Source organism: Myotis daubentonii, chromosome 20 (assembly GCF_963259705.1).
Source record: "Myotis daubentonii chromosome 20, mMyoDau2.1, whole genome shotgun sequence".
Classification (NCBI taxonomy): domain Eukaryota; kingdom Metazoa; phylum Chordata; class Mammalia; order Chiroptera; family Vespertilionidae; genus Myotis; species Myotis daubentonii.
In genome coordinates this window covers 8,673,874-8,694,419 of record NC_081859.1, presented here as the reverse complement: position 1 = coordinate 8,694,419, position 20,546 = coordinate 8,673,874, and the positions used below count along the sequence as shown (strand labels likewise).

Sequence of the window (20,546 nt, the reverse complement as noted above, 5' to 3'; positions counted from 1 at the left end):
ACAAATATTCGAAAAATACCACATGATCTCACTCATTCATGGACAATAGAGACCATTCTAAACTTTTGAACAATAATAGATACAGAGGCAGAGCTGCCTCAAACAGATTGTCAAACTGCAGCGGGAAGGCCGGGGAGGGTTGGGGGGCAGGAGGTAGGGGGGTAAGAGATCAACTAAAGGACTTGTATGCATGCATATAAGCATAACCAATGGACATAAGACACTGGGTGATAGGGGAGGCTAGGGGACTGTCTAGGGCGGGGGGATAAAATGGATACATATGTAATACCCTTTGTAATACTTTAAGCAATAAAAACAAAACAAAACAAAACAAAACAAACAAACAAAAAAAAAAACAAATATTCGAGCTGGGGTGCACCTCCAGCAAGTCTGACTCAGTGGGTGTGGAGTGGAAGCTGGTGTCAGTTTTAAAGAGCTCCCTGGAGGATTTGAACCTACTGCCGGGGTTGAGAACCTCTGTTTTGGGGGTTTACCCAGCTTTTGCTAAAACTGATTTTTTTTTTTGTCTAGTTGTCCATGTTATCATATGAGTGAATTTCTCCATGAAGCAAAAGCATATATTTGGGTGGGCGTGTTGATGGATAAAGAGGACGGATTCTTTCTTTAGAAATAAAAGGAGTAATAATGGTAGTGAGAGCTATCAGTTATTGAACACTTATATTAGGCACCGTGCTAACCTGCATGTTACCTCTCTAGGAGAAACACTGTGATCACTCCCAGTGATAAAGGGTTAAGGAAACCAAGGCTGATAGACATCAAGTCATGTCCCCACAGTCACACGGCCAGTAAGTGGTAGAGCCAGAACTTGAACTTGGCCTGTCTGACTCTGAAGGAACCACTGGGAATGTGTGATCTAAAATCCTAAGGGAACCCTAAGAAATGCCATCATCCATTCCCAGCGGTCCTACCTGTCCCCAGTCATGGGAAGAAATGGCACCCAGTAAATATTTGTTCAACGAGGGAGTGAATGAATTTTGCAAATAGGGGCCATGAGAGAAATAGGGCTTTGTGTATTGCTAAGGGCATTTTGGGAAACGAGAGAGGCTTTCACCCATTGGCATGTCCCCAGTTTCTCCAGGGGAGCCCCCATGGCCTGGGAGCCCCCTCCCAATTGCCTACCTGTGGGAACTTTCTGGAAACTAAGCATAGCAATATTAATATCCTTAAAAAATATCTTATCCTCAGGCTTATTGAAGGATATGGCCCCTTTCTTCTCTCTCAGTAGCGTTTTTCATATGATCAGTTAGCAAAAGTTCAAAGTCCCCTGGGCAGGTGGGGGGCAGGAGAGAACCCACTTGTCAGCCCCTGGGAAAGAGAAGCCCAACCCTGACCCATTCTGGCCTTGGCCAGCCCTGCGGGGACCCCTGGATTGGTCCCTGCTCCCTCTCTGAGTCCCAGCTGCTATCGCCGGAAGAACAAAGGGACAGTCAGGCATGTGTCTTGGGTCCTTGGCCAGACAACACAAGTCGTTTTAGGGCCCTTGTTCTTCTCGTGGCAGCCTTATTTCTGCTTGAAACTCTAGTAACACTTGCAGGCTGTACCAAAATGGCTTTTAAACTCCTCTCTGGATAGAGTAGGCGGGGTTGGATTCGTACTACAGCTTTTAAGCATTTTTTTTTATTTTTTATTATTGCTAAGTATCCAACAGGCTGAACGGAGGAAATTCAAGTCTAACCCTGGAGGGACCCCTGTTTAGTCATCTGTCTAGACAGACGCGCTCCTATAATGGGCCTCTCTGTTTCTCTCCTTTGTTAGAGCAGACGGTGGTCCCTTTCTTTCAACTCCGCGAAGATGTCAACATTTGTGTGTGTTTTTGTGTGTGTTTTTTATCCCAACCTACTGTTGATAAGCCAAGAAAGTGACTCACGCATGAGCCAAAGATGACTGAGTGTGACAGCGAGTCTGTGATGGAGAAGAAAGAAAACACAGGCTTTGCCTGAGGTAGACCTGGGGCAAGTCTGACTGGGTAGCACGGGGCAAGTCAGTCACCCTGTCTGAACCCCACTTTTCTCTTCTCGAAAATGGGAACTCACTTTTAAAAGCCTACTTCTGAATGGCACTTAAAAAAATTATCCAGCACACAAAAATGCCTTGCATATGAAAGAGATTAAATAAACTCATTCATTCATTCATTCATTCATTCAGTTATTCTCTCACTTGAAGGGGATCAGTGGAGCTTTTAACTTTTTTGCTTTCCTATTCTGAGAATGACAGAAAGCCAGAAATTCCACCCCACGTTTTTAATTTCAAGTTGACATACACCGAGAGGAAAGCAAGTGATTTCTTTTAAAGTCTAGGGGGGGAAAAAATTAAAAGTGGTACCAATTTCTGTAAGAGGAAAATAATATCAGAGATAGTGTTTAAAGGTTGGTAGGAGTAAGAAGGCAGAATGACACCCATTGTCCTATCAGGAGGGCTTAAAACCCTCAGACCTTGCCTAAAAGGACCAGTTGTGTTAGTAATAATTTCTACAGTGAGGTGGCCCATCTCTCTCTCTTGTTACTTCACTTTGAGCCCTGTCCCTGAAAACAATGATGTGGGATTTTTTCTTTGTCTTATTCCATTTAATTCCATAAATATCCACTGAACATACTAGTGTATGGCCTCAAGGGCTTGGTGCCTGAATCCCACAGGTGGGTGAGAAGTGAGACAGGTAGGGCCCAGCACCAACAGCCCGGAGACCACACACCCAGGCACAGACGTAGGCCCTCCGTCTCCACTCACACAATATCGGATCGGCCACGGCCCCTCTTCAAGCCTCAGTTTCTTACCTTCCACCAAAAGGCCATTATTCCTATGGCAACGTGGCCCATGGCATGCCCCTCAACCCTGGCAATGTAGCTTTCCTTTTTCTTGAAATTCTTTTTATTGCTATAATCGCATGGTAACTGCCCTCAATGGCTTACAGCCTATTTGTGGAGACCGGTCTGTAAACTAACCACCCTACACAAAGCAAAATAATTTTAAAAAATTGCTGAATGATACTTTCACACAAAGGGCCATGGGAATGCAAAGGCGAGGTGGGTGGTTAATGGACAACTTTTCCAAGACGTTGACCCCCCTCCCTGGAGACGTGAGCCACGGCCTTCCAGGGAAAGGCAGGTAGAAGGCTCAGCCTCGTCTCCGGCTGAGAAAGGACAGAATCAAATAATGTCTGTTCAGAGCAAAGCTCTTCACATTTCACGGTACAGTTCACGACAATCCCCTACATTGAAATTCCATTAGGACCCGGTGCTTCTCGCGCCTTCAGATGCCGCACGTCTGAGTCATGTCTCTCTCCGTGCAACTGCGATCAATAAAACACCCCAGTAAAATGTGGCTAACCACCGGGACATCCCTCCTCAGTCCCCACCCCCCAAATCAGCGGGGTGACTCATCCAACTCGGGGCACCGTCCCCTGATGGTCTCCACACTCGGGGAGACTTGGGCTTCTTCCGGCACCAAGCCCTGCCCGGTGCTGGTCCCCCGGCCTGTGTGGCACAGCTTGACCGACTCCTGACCCCTGGCAAGCCCAGTCCTGCCCTGTGAGCTCGGGTGGCTGTGGGCGGGGAGAAATTCTGTCCAATGTTATGGGTGTGCAGGAGAGATGCCACCTAAGGATACAGCCTGCGGTCCCTAGAGGCCTTGCTGAATGCCTCTCTCTCTCTCTCTCTCTCTCTCTCTCTCTCTCTCTCTCTCTCTCTCTCGGCCATAGCTCTGACTTCCTCATGTCACCTCTTCGACATGCATCCTGAGATGAGGGCCCCCCCCCCATGAGCTGTCCCCTCCTTACTTTTATTTGTTAAAATATATTTTTATTGATTTCAGAGAGAGAGAGAGAGAGAGAGAGAGAGAGAGAGAGAGAGAGAGAGAGAAATATCAATGATGAGAGAGAATCATTGATTGGCTGCCTCCTGCACGCCCCCTACTGGGGATCGAGCCCGCAACCTGGGCATGTGCCCTTGACTGGAATTGAACTTGGGACTCTTCAGTCCCCTGGCCAACGCGCTATCCACTGAGCCAAACCGGCCAGGGCCCCTCCTGGGTTTTAATTCACCGTATATGTTGCAGTGTGTTTCCTTTCTTTTTCCCACTCAGAAGGGACCTAGGAAACAGCGTCAGTTGCGAAGGCACCGGGAGGCCTCGGGGGGGACAGAGGGGAAGGAGTGGGAGGGAGGGCGATAGAAAACAGGTGTGACAAGGGCACAGCGAGGCCTTTACCTGCTGCTGTTCAGGCCCGTGGCCACTTGAGCAGCACCTTCCCGGGCCAGCGAAGCCACTTGGGTGTCTGTACCCAACTGTGGCTGCCCTCCCAGCATCCTTGAAACAGGGACCTTCTGTCGCCCTCAGGGGAAGTGTGGCCTGGCTGTGGCCCTCCTTTGGAAAGCTGACCAGGACACTGTGCTCTGTGTTGACACTTCCTTCCTTCCTGGTGCTTGCAAAGGCTCCTAGGTAGGCCTTTGGGAGGAGGTCTTACTGACAGGTTCTGCGTTAGGTGTCTGGGAGATGAGATGAAGCCAGTTGCAAAGGGTTCCCTCGCCCAGCCGGCCTGGCTCAGTGGTTGAGCGTCAACCTATGAACCAGGAGGTCAAGGTTCGATCTCTGGTCAAGGGCCCATGCCCGGGTTGCGGGCTCGATGCCCAGTAGGGGGCGTGCAGGAGGCAGCTGATCAATGATTCTTATCATTGATGTTTCTCTCTCTCTCTCTCCCCCCCTCTCCCCCCCCTCTCTGAAATACAATATATATACATATTTTAAAAAGTGGTATCCTTTTCCCGTTCTTCTGACGAAGAGTTCAGTCCTGACATATAAGTTCTTGAAGGCCTATGTTTAAGTCACCAGCTATGATATGACTTAATGGTATCGTTTTTCTCGACTTGCTTTTGGTCAGTGGCCAACAGTGGGCCGATAAGCCCCCCTGCACATAACTTCTTTTACCTACTTAAGAACATGTCCGCTTTGGCTAAGCCCCTGTACCTACTTTCTCCCAGTCACACTTAATAATAACAATGACGGTAATGACGATATTAATGACTTCTACTCAGTGCTGCTTAAACTCCCGGTATGCTCAGCGCTTTAGAGATAGGAGTCATTGATCCTGGCCATAATCTGTAGGTGTTATTAATTTCTCCATTTCACATACAAAAGAAAGAAAGAGGTGCCTAGAGAGATAAAAATTTGCCTAAGGTCAATGTCCGTGAAGTGGTAGACCCAGGGCACACACCCACCATAGCTGCCTCTATCATCCTGACAGGTTCCCACTAATCAGAAGGTCAAGTCACTCGCCAGTCACGTGACACACCATGGGGCAGTGCTGCTCTATGGTTAAGGACACAGACTCCAGCATGAAATTGCCTAGGTCTTTTGTTTGTGGGGGAAGGCAGTCCCCTCTGGAAGCGGAGTCCACCTGGCCTGAAACCTATCCATCATTTACATATTGGAAACTGATGGGGTGTGTATACACGGGGTGCTGCTTGAGGTCTACACTGAAAAGAGCCATCAGCACCCCCCCTTCTCTTTAGATGACTTTAAAAAAAAGCAACACACACACACACACAAATGAACCCCTTTGATTAGCCAACAGTCCCGATGTTTAGAGAGCTGTAGGATTTTTAATATCTTTATTTGAATTGCACGCAGCGGCCAAATGTCGTTTGGCCCTGGGCTGCTGCTGTGTATACGTGTCCCGGTGCCAAGAAGCAACTGAGCTCCGCCTGGGATGCCAAGCATTCCAGACCTGTTACCTTGTAAGTGTAATATTTACCAGATTTTTGCTTCATCTGCAGATGGAGAGCAGGGCTGAGTGTGTGTGTGTGGGGGGGGGGGGGAGGGTGGAGGGGGAGAATGGGAGGAGAGCAGCCAGGCTGCTGGCCAGGGAGCCTGAGTTCAGAGGAATCCCTGGGTGAGTAGGTAGCTGGGAAGGTGAGCAAAGATTCGCTGGAAGTGGCCCTTTTGCTGGCAACTGGGAACCTAAGATGAAAATAATAACAGAGGCCAAACGTTGGGGTGCTCCCTGGGGGCCAGGCACAGAGCTAACCATTCCTGCTTTCTTCCTCCATCGTCCCAGCTCCCAGCTCCCCACTTTATAGATGCCAAGTGCAGTTTAGAGAGCAAGTGGCTTGCCCAAGGTCGTGCTCCGAGGTGGGTCTTGATTTTCACTTCAGTGAAACTGGGGTGGAGAAGGGATAAGCGTGGCCAAGTCAGACCACCAGGAGCCAAGTCGCTCTCGGCGTCCTGTGTGGGTTCTGACGTCCTCTGAGCCTCCCAACCCCCTGCAACATGGCTGTCACTCCCACTTTACAGAGAAGGAAGCTGAGCCCTGGAGGGATGAAGAGATCTTTGCCCAAGGCCAGCGTAGACGAGGCCAGCCCAGGGGTGTCATCTGGGTCTACTGAGTCCCAGACCTTCAATTGTGAGTCACAGCACATGTCTGCTAGGCGCCAGTGCCAAGGTTACAAAAAAATCAAACCTGCCCGGCCGGTGTGGCTCAGTGGTTGAGTGTTGACCAGTGAACCAGGAGGTCACGGTTCGATTCCCGGTCAGGGCACATGCTCGGGTTGTGGGCTGGATCCCCAGTGGGAGATATGCAGGAGGCAGCTGCTCAATGATTCTCTCTCATCATGGATGTTTCTATCTCTCTCTCCCTTTCCTCTCCTCTCTGAAATCCATTTAAAAAAGCATATTAAAAACAGAACAAAACCCCAAGCCTTCAACCTCTGGATCAAGCACAGCTCGCTGTCATGTTCCTGAAAATCCAGGGGCTTGGGGCAGAGGTCTAGCCACCCAGTGCCGAACGCCCTACGCCCATCAACAGAGCTAGTAGATGAGAAAATGTTATTAGGAGTGTGTGTGTGTGTGTGTGTGTGTGTGCATGTACACACAGTAGGCCGGGGGGGGGGGGGAGGTGGGGGGAGGGGGGAGTTATGGCAGGACCCGGCAGAATTATTGTCAAAGTGCAGAGAGCGGCACTTGCCCGAGAATCACGCGTCATGTCCCGTATGGTACTGTTATCTGATGAGTAAACGCAGACAAGACCCCCAAGGTCAGCAGAGGGAGATGGTGACCCCTGGCCTGAGTTCTCTTTGCCCTCCGCCTCTGGGGCTGCCATGGGGACCCTCAATGTCGCCGTACATTTTGGCGGGGAGTTGAGTGGAAATTGAGCCATGGCCTCAGAAGCCACACCCTTCAGGGCTCAGGACTGTCTTTCCAGGAGACGGGGAATGAAAACAGAAGGAGGCCCCCCGCCCGGAGGCCCCTGGCCCAGCCCTGACTCAGCGGCTGGGGAAGACGCTCTGGTTGACTCTCACCCCAAAAGCAGTATTTTTAGCTGCAGGTGGAAAATTAGAAAAGCGAAGGTGTGAGATGAAGTCGCCGGGAGCCAAACAAAACCCCCGGCGCTTCCAGGCGCACATGCAGACGGCCGGGGCCTGTGATTCATGCCGATGCCCGGCTGATAAAGTGGCTGCTTACAGCGCCACGCACTCCCAAATTAAAGCAGGTAGCTGGCTGACTTCTCTGTGGAAATTCCCTTTTTTAAATTCTTTTTCTTTCTCTGCTGGCTTGGCCGCGCCACTGGGTCCCGCTGGACATTTGGGCAAAGGAACAGAAGCCAAAGAATGATTTTCCGTCATTTCAGACCTTGAGGCAGAAGACAGGGGAGTCATTTGCCTGGAGGGGAGTGGCCAGGGTGTAGGGAGAGGAGTCTGGATTAGGAAGGAGGACGATCGTGACCAGCTCCTGCTCCCAACACAGTGCTGAGAGCATCTTCACATGCCATCGCTGGTCTCCTGCGGGCCCGCCTTTCTCATCCCTTCCAAGCCCCGGCGGATCGCTCATCTTGATTTTTTTTAAAAAATATATTTTTATTGATTTCAGAGAGGAAGGGAGAGGAAGAGAGAGATAGAAACATCAATGATGAGAGAGGACCATGGATCGGCTGCCTCCTGCACGCCCCCCACCCGCCGCTGGGGATCAAGTCCACAACCCGGGCATGTGCCCTTGACCAGAATCAAACCTGGGACCCTTCAGTTCACAGGCTGATGCCCTATCCACTGAGCCAAACCGGCTAGGGCTCATCTTGATTCTTGAAAATAACTGAGTACAGGGTGAGGAGGTTGTTATATGGACAAGCCAGGGAGTAAGCTGTGGCAGAGTCTCCCTGGGAGTAATTGGGCTTTTGAATGAAACACTAGATGATAAGGAAAAGGTTCAGGGAAAGAAACAAAACAAAAGGGAAGGGAACCGACGGTGGGAGGGAGCCTCAGAGCTTCAATTCTGCCCCTGGGAGTCACGGACAGCTGCGGGGCTGGGGTAGGATGTCAGCAGAGGTTTCCCGGGAAGACCTTCAGCCCAAACGGACCCCCATTTAGACAGGACTTGACCCCCCGTTTTCTCCATGTTTAATCCCCCGGGGATTTGTACCTGATCTTTAGAAGGGGCCGGCATGCGAGGCAGGAACGGAGGTGTCTGTTTTTAAATGTATCCTCTATTGTAAGTATGAATCTACATTAAGAAGAACCCAGGAACGTTCAACAAAATATATCGTTATTGACTTCAGAGAGAAAGGGGGAGAGAGAGAGAGAAACATCAATGATGAGAGAGAATCATGGATGGGCTGCCTCCTGCATGCCCCATACTGGGGATCGAGCCCATAACCCAGGCATGTGCCCTGACCGGGAATTGAACCATGGCCTCCTGGTTCATAGGTCGACGCTCAAACACTGAGCCATGCCGGCTGGGCACTTGTCCATCTCTTGACTTGAGTTTGTTCCTTAGTTCACACTGGCTGTGTGTGTGTGTGTGTGTGTGTGTGTGTGTGTGTATATCTCTGTGGTGCCCTGGGTTCTACTCATTTTTGCCCTGTTAGGGTCAGCAAACTGCGGCTCGCGAGCCACATGTGGCTCTTTTGCCCCTTGAGTGTGGCTCTTCCTAAGCCTTAGGAGTACCCTAATTAAGTTCATAACAATGTACCTACCTATATAGTTTAAGTTTAAAAAATTTGGCTCTCAAAAGAAATTTCAATTGTTGTACTGTTGATATTTGGCTCTGTTGACTAATGAGTTTGCCGACCACTGCCCTAACACATTTCAGAAGCACCTGGCTTTTATTCGAAGAGCTCTTCTTTAATGAGGACTTACTTAGTGCTTTTTGAGAAGTGGAGGAGAGCCACTGACTTGGAACTAAATGGACATGTGCCTCGTCCCGTCTACACTGTTGTCCTGAGAGAAGCAGTGCAGATCAAGCTCAGAAGCCACCTGAGTGTTGACACGTCCGCAGCAGACTTCTGAAGGCCTCCAAGGAAAATAGAGGGGGAGGGGAGCCAGAGCTTTGGCTTCAAAAGAAAAGAAACTCATTTCTTAAGAATTCACGCTTCTCGCCCTAGCTGGTTTGGCTCAGTGGATAGAGCATCGGGATTGTGAACTGAAGGGTCCCGGGTTTGAGTGCGGTCAGGGCACATGTCTGGGTTGGGGCTTGATCCCCAGTGTGGGGCGTGCGGGAGGCAGCCAATCAATGATTCTCTCTCATCATTGATGTTTCTACTCTCTCTCTCTTTCCCTTCCTCTCTGAAATAATAATATAGATTTAAATATACATTTAAAAAAAAAAGAATTCACGCTTCTTAAAATTACAGCGCCTTCCCTCTTTGCTAGGGTGTAAAATAAACTAGAACTGGTTGCATTAACTCTTTCGACACCCTGGCTGTTCCTGTTTAGTCACTTTCCTCTCCCGACTGTCCCCGAGAGCAGGTTAAAATCGGTACATTTTACAGCCGCTGTCCACCCAAATCACACGATCGAAGCGAAATTCTTGGGCTTGCTCTCAGATAATTAAATAAAAAGAACACACACTCAGACGCTGTGCTATGCAGAGTCTTACTTTAAAGACTGTTTTCATTTCCTCTCACTAACGGTGGCCTGGCCTTGAGCAGAGGGCCGCTTAGCACCCAAATGAACGCGATTTCTTAAAACCTGCCTAACGCACGGAGCCCCATTCCGGGACGCGGCGGCCCGCATTCATCTGGATTCCTATAATTCCTGTAGTCCCCGTATCTTAATTGCCCAGAGCTATGCTGCCAATACAAACAGGATGGGGGGAGCGTACACGCCCTTCACAAATACACCCTCCAACTCTAGGAAACACCATCCTTTGAGTCTGTACAACAGTGTTTGGAAGGCACTGCATGGCCATCTACCGAGATGCTAATAAGGACCGGGATCACTCACAACTCCTTCAGGGCAATTCTTCCTTCCCGCCACCTCCCTAGTTCACGTTCAGGGCCAGCATTCGGCATCAAGAACAATCCAGACCTTCCCATCAGCTTCCCCCGGAACCCTGTTTGGAAACTAACCCTCAGAGGGCCGATGAGTGGGGGATGGGCGTTTCAGGGTGAGGTGGGTTCTAGAACCTCCCGTTGGCCATCATCTTTGATGATTCTCAGTAGGACACAGCTGTCCTGTTCATCCACTTTGAAGAAAATGTGCCACTGGGTGAATGTTTTGTTTGTTTTAAATTTTAAATATGTTTTGATTGATTTCAGAGAGGAACGGAGATGGAGAATGAGAGAGAGAAACATCAATGATGAGAGAGAATCATTGACCAGCTGCCTCCTGCATGCCTCCTACTGGGGATCGAGCCCACAGCCCGGGCATGTGCCCTGACCAGGAATTGAACCCTGGCTTCCTGGTTCATAGGTTGATGCTCAACCACTGAGCCACACCGGCAGGGCTGGCTTAAGGATTTCTAAGTAGTGCCAACTGGAAAGGGAATGGATCAGCTTCTGTGGCAGGACTAGACCCACTGGGTACAAGAGTAGGTAAGCATATCTGAGGCCAAGATAGGGAAGAGACCGTAGTAGGCCATCCACCTGGGTTCTGAGCCTGGGAGTCTGGGAGAGGCTGTCCTGTCTTGTCTTGTAGACAAAACCGTAATAAGAGGAACTAGATACCAACAACAGTGAGAGAGGACCGAGCGCCTACCAGGCGGTTCCTTTGTGGGCTCTCAGTTCTAAATGCCACCAAGAGTCTCAGAGAGGCTGAATATTGGCTGTGTTTGCTTTTTCCCCCCTCTCAAACTGCATCATCCAGGCCCTCTCTTCCTCTTCGTATTTACTCACTCCCAGGTCCCGACTGTAAGATGTTCATAGTCATAGCCCGTGGCCACGTGATGAAATTAGTAACTAGCTTGCAATCCTCGCAGGGTGTGCCCTGCTGCGCATTAGCTTAGCTTTCGGGCACAGCAAGGATCAGCATTGTGCCTCCAAGTCATTAGGCGGTAGCTTCACAAAGCAGCTCCCTGGAAACAGAGAGAAGCGTCCAGTGCAAGCGAGACACGCCCTGGCCATTATACTCATTGCTGCTGTGATTTTAGGAAGATTAGAGAAAGACCTGCAGGCTGGTAAGGAGTCGCCGCACCCAGTCAGCATGTCAGAAGTCCACCCCAGTCACTGCAGTGCTGTGGGAAGGACAGAGACTGTTGGAGCTTGCGCCTCTTTGCGGGAATGAGCAAGAATGTTCGAGATGGTGCATTTTAATTCTTACCTCGCCAGTGTTTTGCATTTTTTTTTTCCTGGAAAGATTGGACTCCTCGGTTTTTCAATCTCTAGAAAGAGATTAAGAAGAAAAAGGGGTTCTAATTTGCTAAGAGCTTAAAGATGCGCTTCTCAATTTCCAAGTTGGATTCGTCCGTGCAGTCGACACACTGTGCCTTCCTCCGGTTGGCCGTGTAGGGAGCCGTGGCTGAATTCTGGGAGAGTTGTGGGGCTCACCATGTCGTGGGGGTCACCGGCCTCTTTAAACACCAGTAGCGGATCAGACCGATGACTATTCTGCCCCGTGGATAGTGTGGAGAGAAAAAGGACAGATAGAAGAGACGTAAGAAAAAAGGATAAGATAAAGAATGTGGAACAAAGGAAAAAGAGAGGATAATAGGGGGTGAGAGAAAGAAAGGAACCCCAAACCAAGAGAGCTTAGGTGCTTTAGCGAATGAGACAGTGGCAGGACAGTGAGGCCATTGCACGGGGTATGTCCCATTCACCGTGCCCCTGCCCCTGGTCCCTGACATGCCCTACGTGAGCCAGGGGCCTCCCTGCAGCCGTAGTGAGCCCGCCCCTTTCCACAACCAAGGCTCTTCCTGCTAGAACCCAGCACCCCCCACCCCAAAGGCCTGTCTCCTGAGCATGATGAGACAGGGAGAGGCCTCGAAATGAAATAGGTGTCTCCTTGCAGGTGGGTGTTATGAGGGAGCTGGAAACTTTGCAGTAGAAACTAGAAACCCTGAACTCAAGCAAGCCACCCCCCCCCCCCCCGCACCCAGGTCGCCTCCCCTGCCATTGCATTTGGTGGCCCTGTGTCAGAAGGGGGTCCCAGGCTCACGTCGACAGCCCGTCCCGTCTCAAACAGCAGGGAGATGAAGGCCAAGTCCCGTAGCTGATGCTGACACAGTTAGACTCCCAGTTGCCAAAGGCACGTCAAGTCTGACACCGGCCCCACGTGGCGACTCCCGCTTTCAATCACAGATGCTCAGGGGCTGGGTTACATTTCATAGGCGCGACGGCGGAGGGAGCGTCAGAAGCCACCGCGGATGCGCTGTTTATTTCTCGGTCGTTTTGTGTGAAATTGCTGTGACTTGAATGTCAGCAGTGTTTGGGATGTGGTAGTGAAATGAAATCCATCGCTGGCGTGCCAAGACAAATTTCAGGAAACCCTAAAACACAATTGTCTTGGTTTCTTGCTTGGCTGTGTCTGCACACACACACACACACACACACACACACACACACACGGAGGCTGGTTTATTGGCCTCCTACTGCTCAGTGGGTTGCTGGTCTTGCCACCCTCTCGGGACATCTAATGGATCCCAAACTGCTTCCCTCAAAAAGCTGGGGGTGTCAGGGACAAGGGGCCATGGCGCGCATTAGGCTCGTCAAAGTCCACGCCGATTACTGTAAAGCTATGGGAGCCCAGCCATTTCTGGGAAGGAAACAAGGACTTTGTTCTATGCCTCCAGGAGCTGGGAGGTAAGAGCCCGTGCAGGCCAGGCGTCCACATACTGGGCCTTGCATTCAAGTTTCTGGAGCTTTCCTGCAAGGCCAAGCTGATCTCTAGAAGAGAAGGAGCCAGTTTTAAAATATATATGTATATATATTTTATTGGTTTCAGAGAGGAAGGGAGAGGGAGAGAAGGATGGAAACATCAATGATGAGAGAGAATCACTGATCGGCTGCCTCCTGCACGCCCCCTACTGGGGATGGAGCAACCTGGGCAGGTGCCCTGACCGGGGATCAAACCGTGACCTCTTGGTTCGTAGGTCAATGCGCAACCACTGAGCCACAGCGCCCTGGACAAGGAGCCACTTATTTTGTATCCAACTTTGTGACAAGGCTCCGACACGGGGTTGGTATTTCTGCCTGGGGTGGCATTCATGCCTTCGACTCGGGCTCCTCTGTGCAGAAGGCAGAAGCCACAGTGTTGATAGAAAGGCCAGCTTCGCTTTGTGGCCAAGAGTTATTTTACTCTCCTTGCTCTTCGTTCCTTTCCCTGTGAAATGGGGATTAAAAGCTCTTTCTCAGCAGCATGTAGACTAGTATAACCTGGGAGGGGGCCTGAGGTAGAATTCTGAGGGAGACCAGGCCATTCATTCTCTCTAGGGTGTGGATGGCGGGATGGAGGCATGCTATCCATCCCTCACTAGTTCGTGACGCTGAGTAACCGCGGGAAGGGAAGCCTGGCCAAGTTCATTGTGGTCAGACCACAGTCTAGGGCAGACGTTATCAAACTTCAGTGCAAAGCAGAGTCACACGCGATTCGCCCTCAAGGCCTGGGATGGAGCCAGGTGATAAGCATTATCAGCAAGCTCCCCAGGTGAGTCCCACACAGGCGGCGAGTGACGATCGTCTAATGTAGAATTTAGGGGAGAAAACCCGTTTTTGGAGGCTCACCCCTGGGGAGAATGACGTAACGGCAGAGCTGTGAGCGAGCTGATGGCCATCTAGCTCGGCCACCCCCAGATTCAGGACACCCCACTGCGTCTTTGGGGACAAGGTATAGCTCACAAGGGCCTGAATTTTTCCAGGGAGGTGCTCCCAACATTGTGGCCAGTGCATTCCTTTTAAACTTTTCTATGAGAAAAATTCTTTAATATTGAGCCAAACGGTGACTCCCTGGCTCTACCGAAAGTAAGAACTTCCCTTCGGAAGGATTTGGAATCTCTGAAGGGATGTGAGTCCCCCTCATCTTCAAGTTTAGTGTTCTCAGTTCTTCCCTGAGGGCTTCTCCAGCCGGCCTGTGCGTGAGAATCATGGAAGAGCTTAGAAAAGTCCACTGGGTTCAATGACACAGAGTCTCGGGACCTGGGTCCCAGGAATGGGTATTTTAAAAGCTCTTCACATTGGAAAAGGTGAAAGGGATTAGAACTGCAAATTCCCAGCTGTAAGAATAGTCACAGGGCCCTAGCCGGGTTGGCTTAGTGCAGCGTTTCTCAACCTGTGGGTCGCGACCCCTTTGGCGGTCAAACGACCCTTTCACAGGGGTCGCCTAAGACCATCCTGCCTATCAGATATTTACATGACGATTCGTCACAGTAGCAACATGACAGTGATGAAGTAGCAACGAAAATAATGTTATGGTTGGGTCACAGCATGGGGAACTGTATTTAAAGGGCCAGAAGGTTGAGAACCACTGGCTTACTGGCTAGAGCATCCATCCACCTGTGGACTGAAAGGTCCCAGGTTTGATTCTGGTCAAGGGCACATGCCCGGGTTTCGGGCTCGCTCCCCAGTGGGGGACGTGTGGGAGGCAGCTGATCAATGAATCTCTTATATTGATGTTTCTATCTCTCTCTCCCTCTCCCTCTCCCTTCCTCTCTGAAATCAGTAAAAATATATATTTAAAAATACAGTAAATAAGCTGGGCAATTAGTGAGAATCATCGGGGCACTTCACTTTTCTAAGAGCCTCAGAGTTCTTGCATTGCTGCAATTTCTGCTTCTCTGTTTCCTGCTGGCCTGGTCGCTTCATTGTGGTCACAAGACCAACACAGAGTCCCTGGTGGGCGCTTCTCAGCTTTCTTCTCACCTCGTGCATTGAACTGCCTCTCCTTCTAAAGCAAGATCCGAGAACATCGATTTGTATTTTCAGGCCCTTGAGCTAGAATCAGCTGAAATGGTTAGAATAGCCTGAGGGGGTGGCCGGCAAACTCATGAGTCCACAGAGCCAAACATCAACAGTACGACGATTGAAATTTCTTTTGAGAGCCAAATGTTTTAAACTTAAACTATATAGGTAGGTACATTGTTATTAACTTAATTAGGGTCCTCCTAAGGCTTAGGAAGAGCCACACTCAAGGGGCCAAAGAGCCGCATGTGGCTCACGACCCGCAGTTCGCTGACCACGGGCCTGAGGGGTGGAGGGCGCTGGCCAACGTGGGGCGGTGGGAGGGGGCGGGGGAGCAGAACCACCCCCTTTTTGGAGCCCCCACTTCATGATCAAGCTGCTCCTGTCAATATTTGCAAGCGCCCCTTCAAAGCTTGAAAGCCTAGGACACGACCCTTGGACGGTTTGCTTAGAAGAAGAAGAAACAAAATTGACCCCGTGGCCCGCGGCAGCCATAAAAAGAAAGCGTGTGTAGGGCCAGAAAAGGGAGGCGGGGGAGAGCGGTAATGGCTCAAAGTTTAATAAACACAAAAGAGAATAAAAATAAATCTCAAGAGCTCTTATTTGCACACTTGATGGAAGGATGAGAGGTGGTGGGTGGGTGTGAAAGATGGGTGTTCGTGGGGGTTGGTGGATCAGGCCTGCGGGGGGGGGGGGGGGGGGAAATGAACTGGATGTTTACGCTTTCTAACGACAGGAAACACACTGAATGGGCTTTGCTCTTCCAGGATGCGCTTTCGAAGCATGTGTGCGGCGTCTGATGGGGAGGCCACGGGAAGATGCAGGCGGCCACTAGGCCTGAGGAAGGGTCTGGGCAAGGCAGAGAGGGGCCAGAGCCCACGCGAATGGCCCCACCCCCACCCAGGCTTCTTGCCCCAGGTGCTCAGCCGATCGGTGAATACCAACCCGTTCAATCACCTGGCCTGGGCCTGTTCAGAGGAGAGAGAGAAATCGATTTCTTCTTAGCAGCTACCTTTAAAAAATATATATATATATTGATTTCAGAGAGGAAGGGAAAGGGAGAGAGAGATAGAAATATGAATGATGAGAGGGAATCATTGATCGGCTGCCTCCTGCACGCTCCCTACTGGGGATCGAGCCCGCAGCCCAAGCATGTGCTGTTGACCGGAATTGAACCCGGGACCCTTCAGTCTGCAGGCTGATGCTCTATCCACTGAGCCAGACTGGCTAGGGCAGCAGCTACCTTTTCAAATTGCTTTGCTAGGGGCTCCAAAAACGTTCCTGCTTGTGTGACTGGTTGCCCTCCTTGAAAACTGCCCGCCAGCTATTTCACGGCCATTGCTGTGTCGAAAGGAATGCTTTCTTTTCTCCAAGACCTGGATGGCTTTAGATTTTTTAAAAAATTTGTTTGTTTGTTTGTCTCTGAGACTTTCGGCTCCCTCAGTTCACACAGTCGTCTCTGCAGCAGGCCTCCGGCAAAGCATGGCTTGGACCTCACTTCCCCGTGAGCTGCTGTCTGAGAATCCAGGGCCCGGGCACAGGGACGGGCCAGGCTCTGGGGCTTTGAGGCTGAGAAAGTGCAGAGCTCCTCAGATGAGGAATTCTTGGTGTGTTCCGAGCCTTTTTGTTTTTTTTTTTTCAGTGTAATTGTCAGGGCACGGATTTCTCCAGAAATCAAGAAAGGTATTTATGTCTATTTTAAGATCGGCAAGATGGCTCATTTATTTAATAAGAACTTGGCCTTGCCAATAGCCAGATGCCTGAGTCTTTCAAGGCTCCTCATTGATGACCGGCTATGCAAACAGTGGGTATTCGGTAAACTGTGTGTGTGTGCAGAGCCCCGTCCTGGGTATGCAGAGAAGAAGAAAGACTTGGCAAACAAGGTCTTTGCCCTCCAGGTCCTTAAAATTGCACGGGGGAAACCAAACAAACAAACATAATGCAGGAGTCATCAACACATCTGTCAAGAGCCATCAGCAACAGTGAAAGATTCTGTTGAGACGACGCTAAGCCATTCAGGAGAGGGTAGAATGGAGTAATGAAGGCACCAGAGTGGCTAGAACATTCTGGAATAAGGAAAGAAAGTTTGCAAGAGATTTCAGACTAGGATAGTGGAAAGATCTGAAGCAAGTGGCCTGCCCAGGGTAAGGGCTCAATCAATGGGTATTGTGTAGGATGCATGGGGCTGGAATTTGGACCTGCTTTGCTATTTCGTATGGCCTCCGTTGCATCTTCAAAAGCGATGGCAGGTGATTACAAAATAACAACAACACCCTAGCCACCCTGAGCTTGAAAGTGTGGTGTGCTGTTTTACATGGCTCAGCACTGAAGGAATTTGGGCCGATTCTTTCTCTCCATTAGCTAAGATTCCCTCCCACCAAGGGCATTATCTTGAATAAGGAATTTTAAGACTGGATGCTGTATCGCTGGTATATGGGTATCGTTTTGTTTTGTTTTTAATTTCGATTTCCTCATCCCAACTTAACTAGAGGGTGTATTTGGTCACATGTGTGTGAAAAAAACAAACTTTCGAAGCCAAGAAAAGATGCAATACATGAACCTGGAGAGAGCAGAACATTTGGATGCCAAAATTTCAAGGAAAAAAAATACATGGGCAAAACTGCTTGCCATTAGGAGCTATTTTCTTGGCGTATGTGATTAAAGTGTATGCGAGTCTGACAGCTCTCTCCAGCATCAACTGTCACGAACATGCTCCAATGCATGACCATCTAGCATTTTCCACGGCTCTGCCAACTTTCAAACGAGAGGGTTAACTGCACGCCCGCAAATGGAGTTGGAAGTGGTTTGTTAATCTCCATTAATCTGCTACTCCTGTAACCAAACGCACATGTTTATTTTATTCCCCCCCCCCCTAGTTAAATTGTTAATGGTACGAAATTGGCGATTGAAAACGAAATCGTTCTGTAGATATTTTCCTTATGGTTTCTCGAGACTGTCTCATGGCTGCACTTTTTCTTTTTGAGAGAGAGAGAGAGAACAATGGATTTTTATCATTTTCAATGATCGCCCTAACTTTTCACAGATGCCATCCCGCCCACTTTCTACAGACCCTACTTCAGAATCATCCGCTTTGACGTCTCGGCGATGGAAAAGAATGCTTCCAATCTGGTGAAGGCGGAGTTCAGAGTCTTCCGTCTACAGAACCCCAAAGCCAGGGTGCCCGAACAGCGGATCGAACTGTACCAGGTAACCTTTGTCTGGGTTGTTGGCATGGACTACCAGCTTGAAGCCTGTGTATGCTTAGATTTTTCTGAGCTGATATAAACCATCCTATACATCCACACGCCTGATATATAGACCCTCATTTGTTATTCCTCCATCACTCCGGAAGGAAGAACCTTTAGGATGGCGTGGTGATGCCCTGAGCACACTTCTGTGGTCGAACGAATGGCTGGAGTACCCACCCATTTAGCCCAGTTCACCCCCTAATCTGGAAAGTCAGATAACCTAGGTCCAATCCCACTCTAAGGAGAGAAGTCACTGACTTTCCTCTTCTCATCCTATAGCTGTCATCCCTTTCTCCTCCTCGTCTTTCTTTCTTCCCTTTCTTAAATATATTTTATTGATTTCAGAGAGGAAGAGAGAGAGAATTATTGATCAGCTGCCTTCTGCAGCGCCCCCCCCCCCAACCCCACTGGGGGTCGAGCCTGCAACCTGGGACCCTTCAGTCCACAGGCTGACGCTCTAGCCACTGAGCCAAACCGGCTAGGGTTCTTATTCTTTTAAAAAAATATATTTTGACTTCAGAGAGGAAGAAAGAGGGAGAGAGAGAAACATCAGTGACTAGAGAGAATCATTGATTGGCTGCCTCCTGTATACCCCCTACTGGGGATCCATAGATGAATGTATGGAGATTTAAAAAAAAACTCAGTGGATCTCAAAGGCATCTTAGGTTTCCTGAACCAGGCCTTAGGAGCAGCAGCTGCTCATTTTTGTAGCAACACAGACATCAGCTTCGGCTGAAGTCACCTTTGCCTGGACAAGAGAACGCCACCCTCTGAACCACATCCAGCTCGGCCAGGGGTGAACCTGAGCAGGGGTGGTGAAGGGTTAAAGAAAACAGACAAGAGAATATAGCTGGAGCCAGACGGGAGACCCTTTTGGATGGAGAGACCGTGCCACAGCCTGCAAGCCGAGTCTTTATTTTATAGTCAGATCCCAGGAGGCAAAGCAAGGGCGTGGTCAAGATGTTTACAATGTTCTCGCGAGTTTCAGATCTATTTACTTACATGCACCTGAGAACTCTATCAAACTTTGTTTTGGCAGCACTTGCTGCACCTCCCGCAGCCTACCTCACTCAGCCACCTGGCACCACAGGTTCGGACCATAAGGTCAAGCTTACAAGATAGCCTTTGGCTATAATGGTGCTGGGAGGGCTCTGCCCTCCAAGCTGGGACCTGCACGTGGCTTTGCCACGGGAGGACCGTGCCCTCTCATTAGTCTGAGGCTTGAACCTGTCCAAATGCTATAGCCGCTCTCCACAGCCCTCTACAAAACACTAAGAACTTTGACAAAGGAGAGTGAAATAAAAGCTGTCCTCCTGCCTTCTCCAGCCTCTTTCTCTAATACTTCGATCTCATGCCCATTTCTTTTTTTAAAACTTAATTTTTTTTTTCCAGAGAGAGAGAGAGAAACATCAATTTGTCGTTCCACCCATTTATGCGTTCATTGGTTGATTCTTGTATGTGTCCTGACCGGGGATTAAACCCCAAACTTTTGTGTATCAGGATGATGGTCTAACCAACTAGCTACCCAGCCAGGGCCTCAATACCTCCTTCAGTTTGCATTTAGACAATCACCAGTTCGTCAAATGTGATGAAATATCACTTGCAGAGACCGGTTGCAAGAGTCTACAGGACAGTGGCTAAGTCCTAAGCTGTTTATACTTGTTAATTTTTGGCTTCAAGCTGGATAGCAAATATTAGATGATGTTTCAGATTTGAGGATGAAAGGGCGAATTGATGATTATGGAGTAAAATAAGTAACCAGGTTTTAGTGGGAGAAATTTTACACACACACACATATATATAGATATCATCTCTGCAAAAGATTTTAAACTACGCATACCCCTGAGGCTTTAGCGTGAAAATTCATGGTTGGCGGTGTAGGCCTGCTGTTTAAGAGACCCCATTGCTGCAAAATGAAGGTTGGGGACCCTAACATTTTGGGGAGTATAGCATAATGAGGTTAATGAAAGCCCCTTTTCCTAACCCCAAATACCTGTGTTTGTACGCCTCTCTCTCTCTCTCTCTCTCTCTCTCTCTCTCTCTCTCTCTCTCTCTCACACACACACACACACACACACACACACACAGAGCTCAGCTTTCATTTCTTATATTGCCCGAGGGCATATGAAAGAAAAAGTCAGCCAAAAAAACTCTGTTCAATTGTACTTTGCAAAAAGTGCTACTGGAAA

The 20,546-nt window shown here is 49.4% G+C and overlaps 1 protein-coding gene across 3 annotated transcripts in view; it reads left to right on the top strand.

Moving 5' to 3' along the window:
• The window catches only part of TGFB2 (transforming growth factor beta 2), a 60,379-nt gene that overhangs the window by 19,783 nt on the left and 20,050 nt on the right, over positions 1-20,546 (top strand). For all 3 annotated transcript variants that reach the window (XM_059677734.1, XM_059677732.1, XM_059677733.1), the window contains one exon: positions 18,153-18,316. In XM_059677734.1, the coding sequence (XP_059533717.1) occupies positions 18,153-18,316 (164 nt within the window). The remainder of the gene's footprint in view (positions 1-18,152; positions 18,317-20,546) is intronic.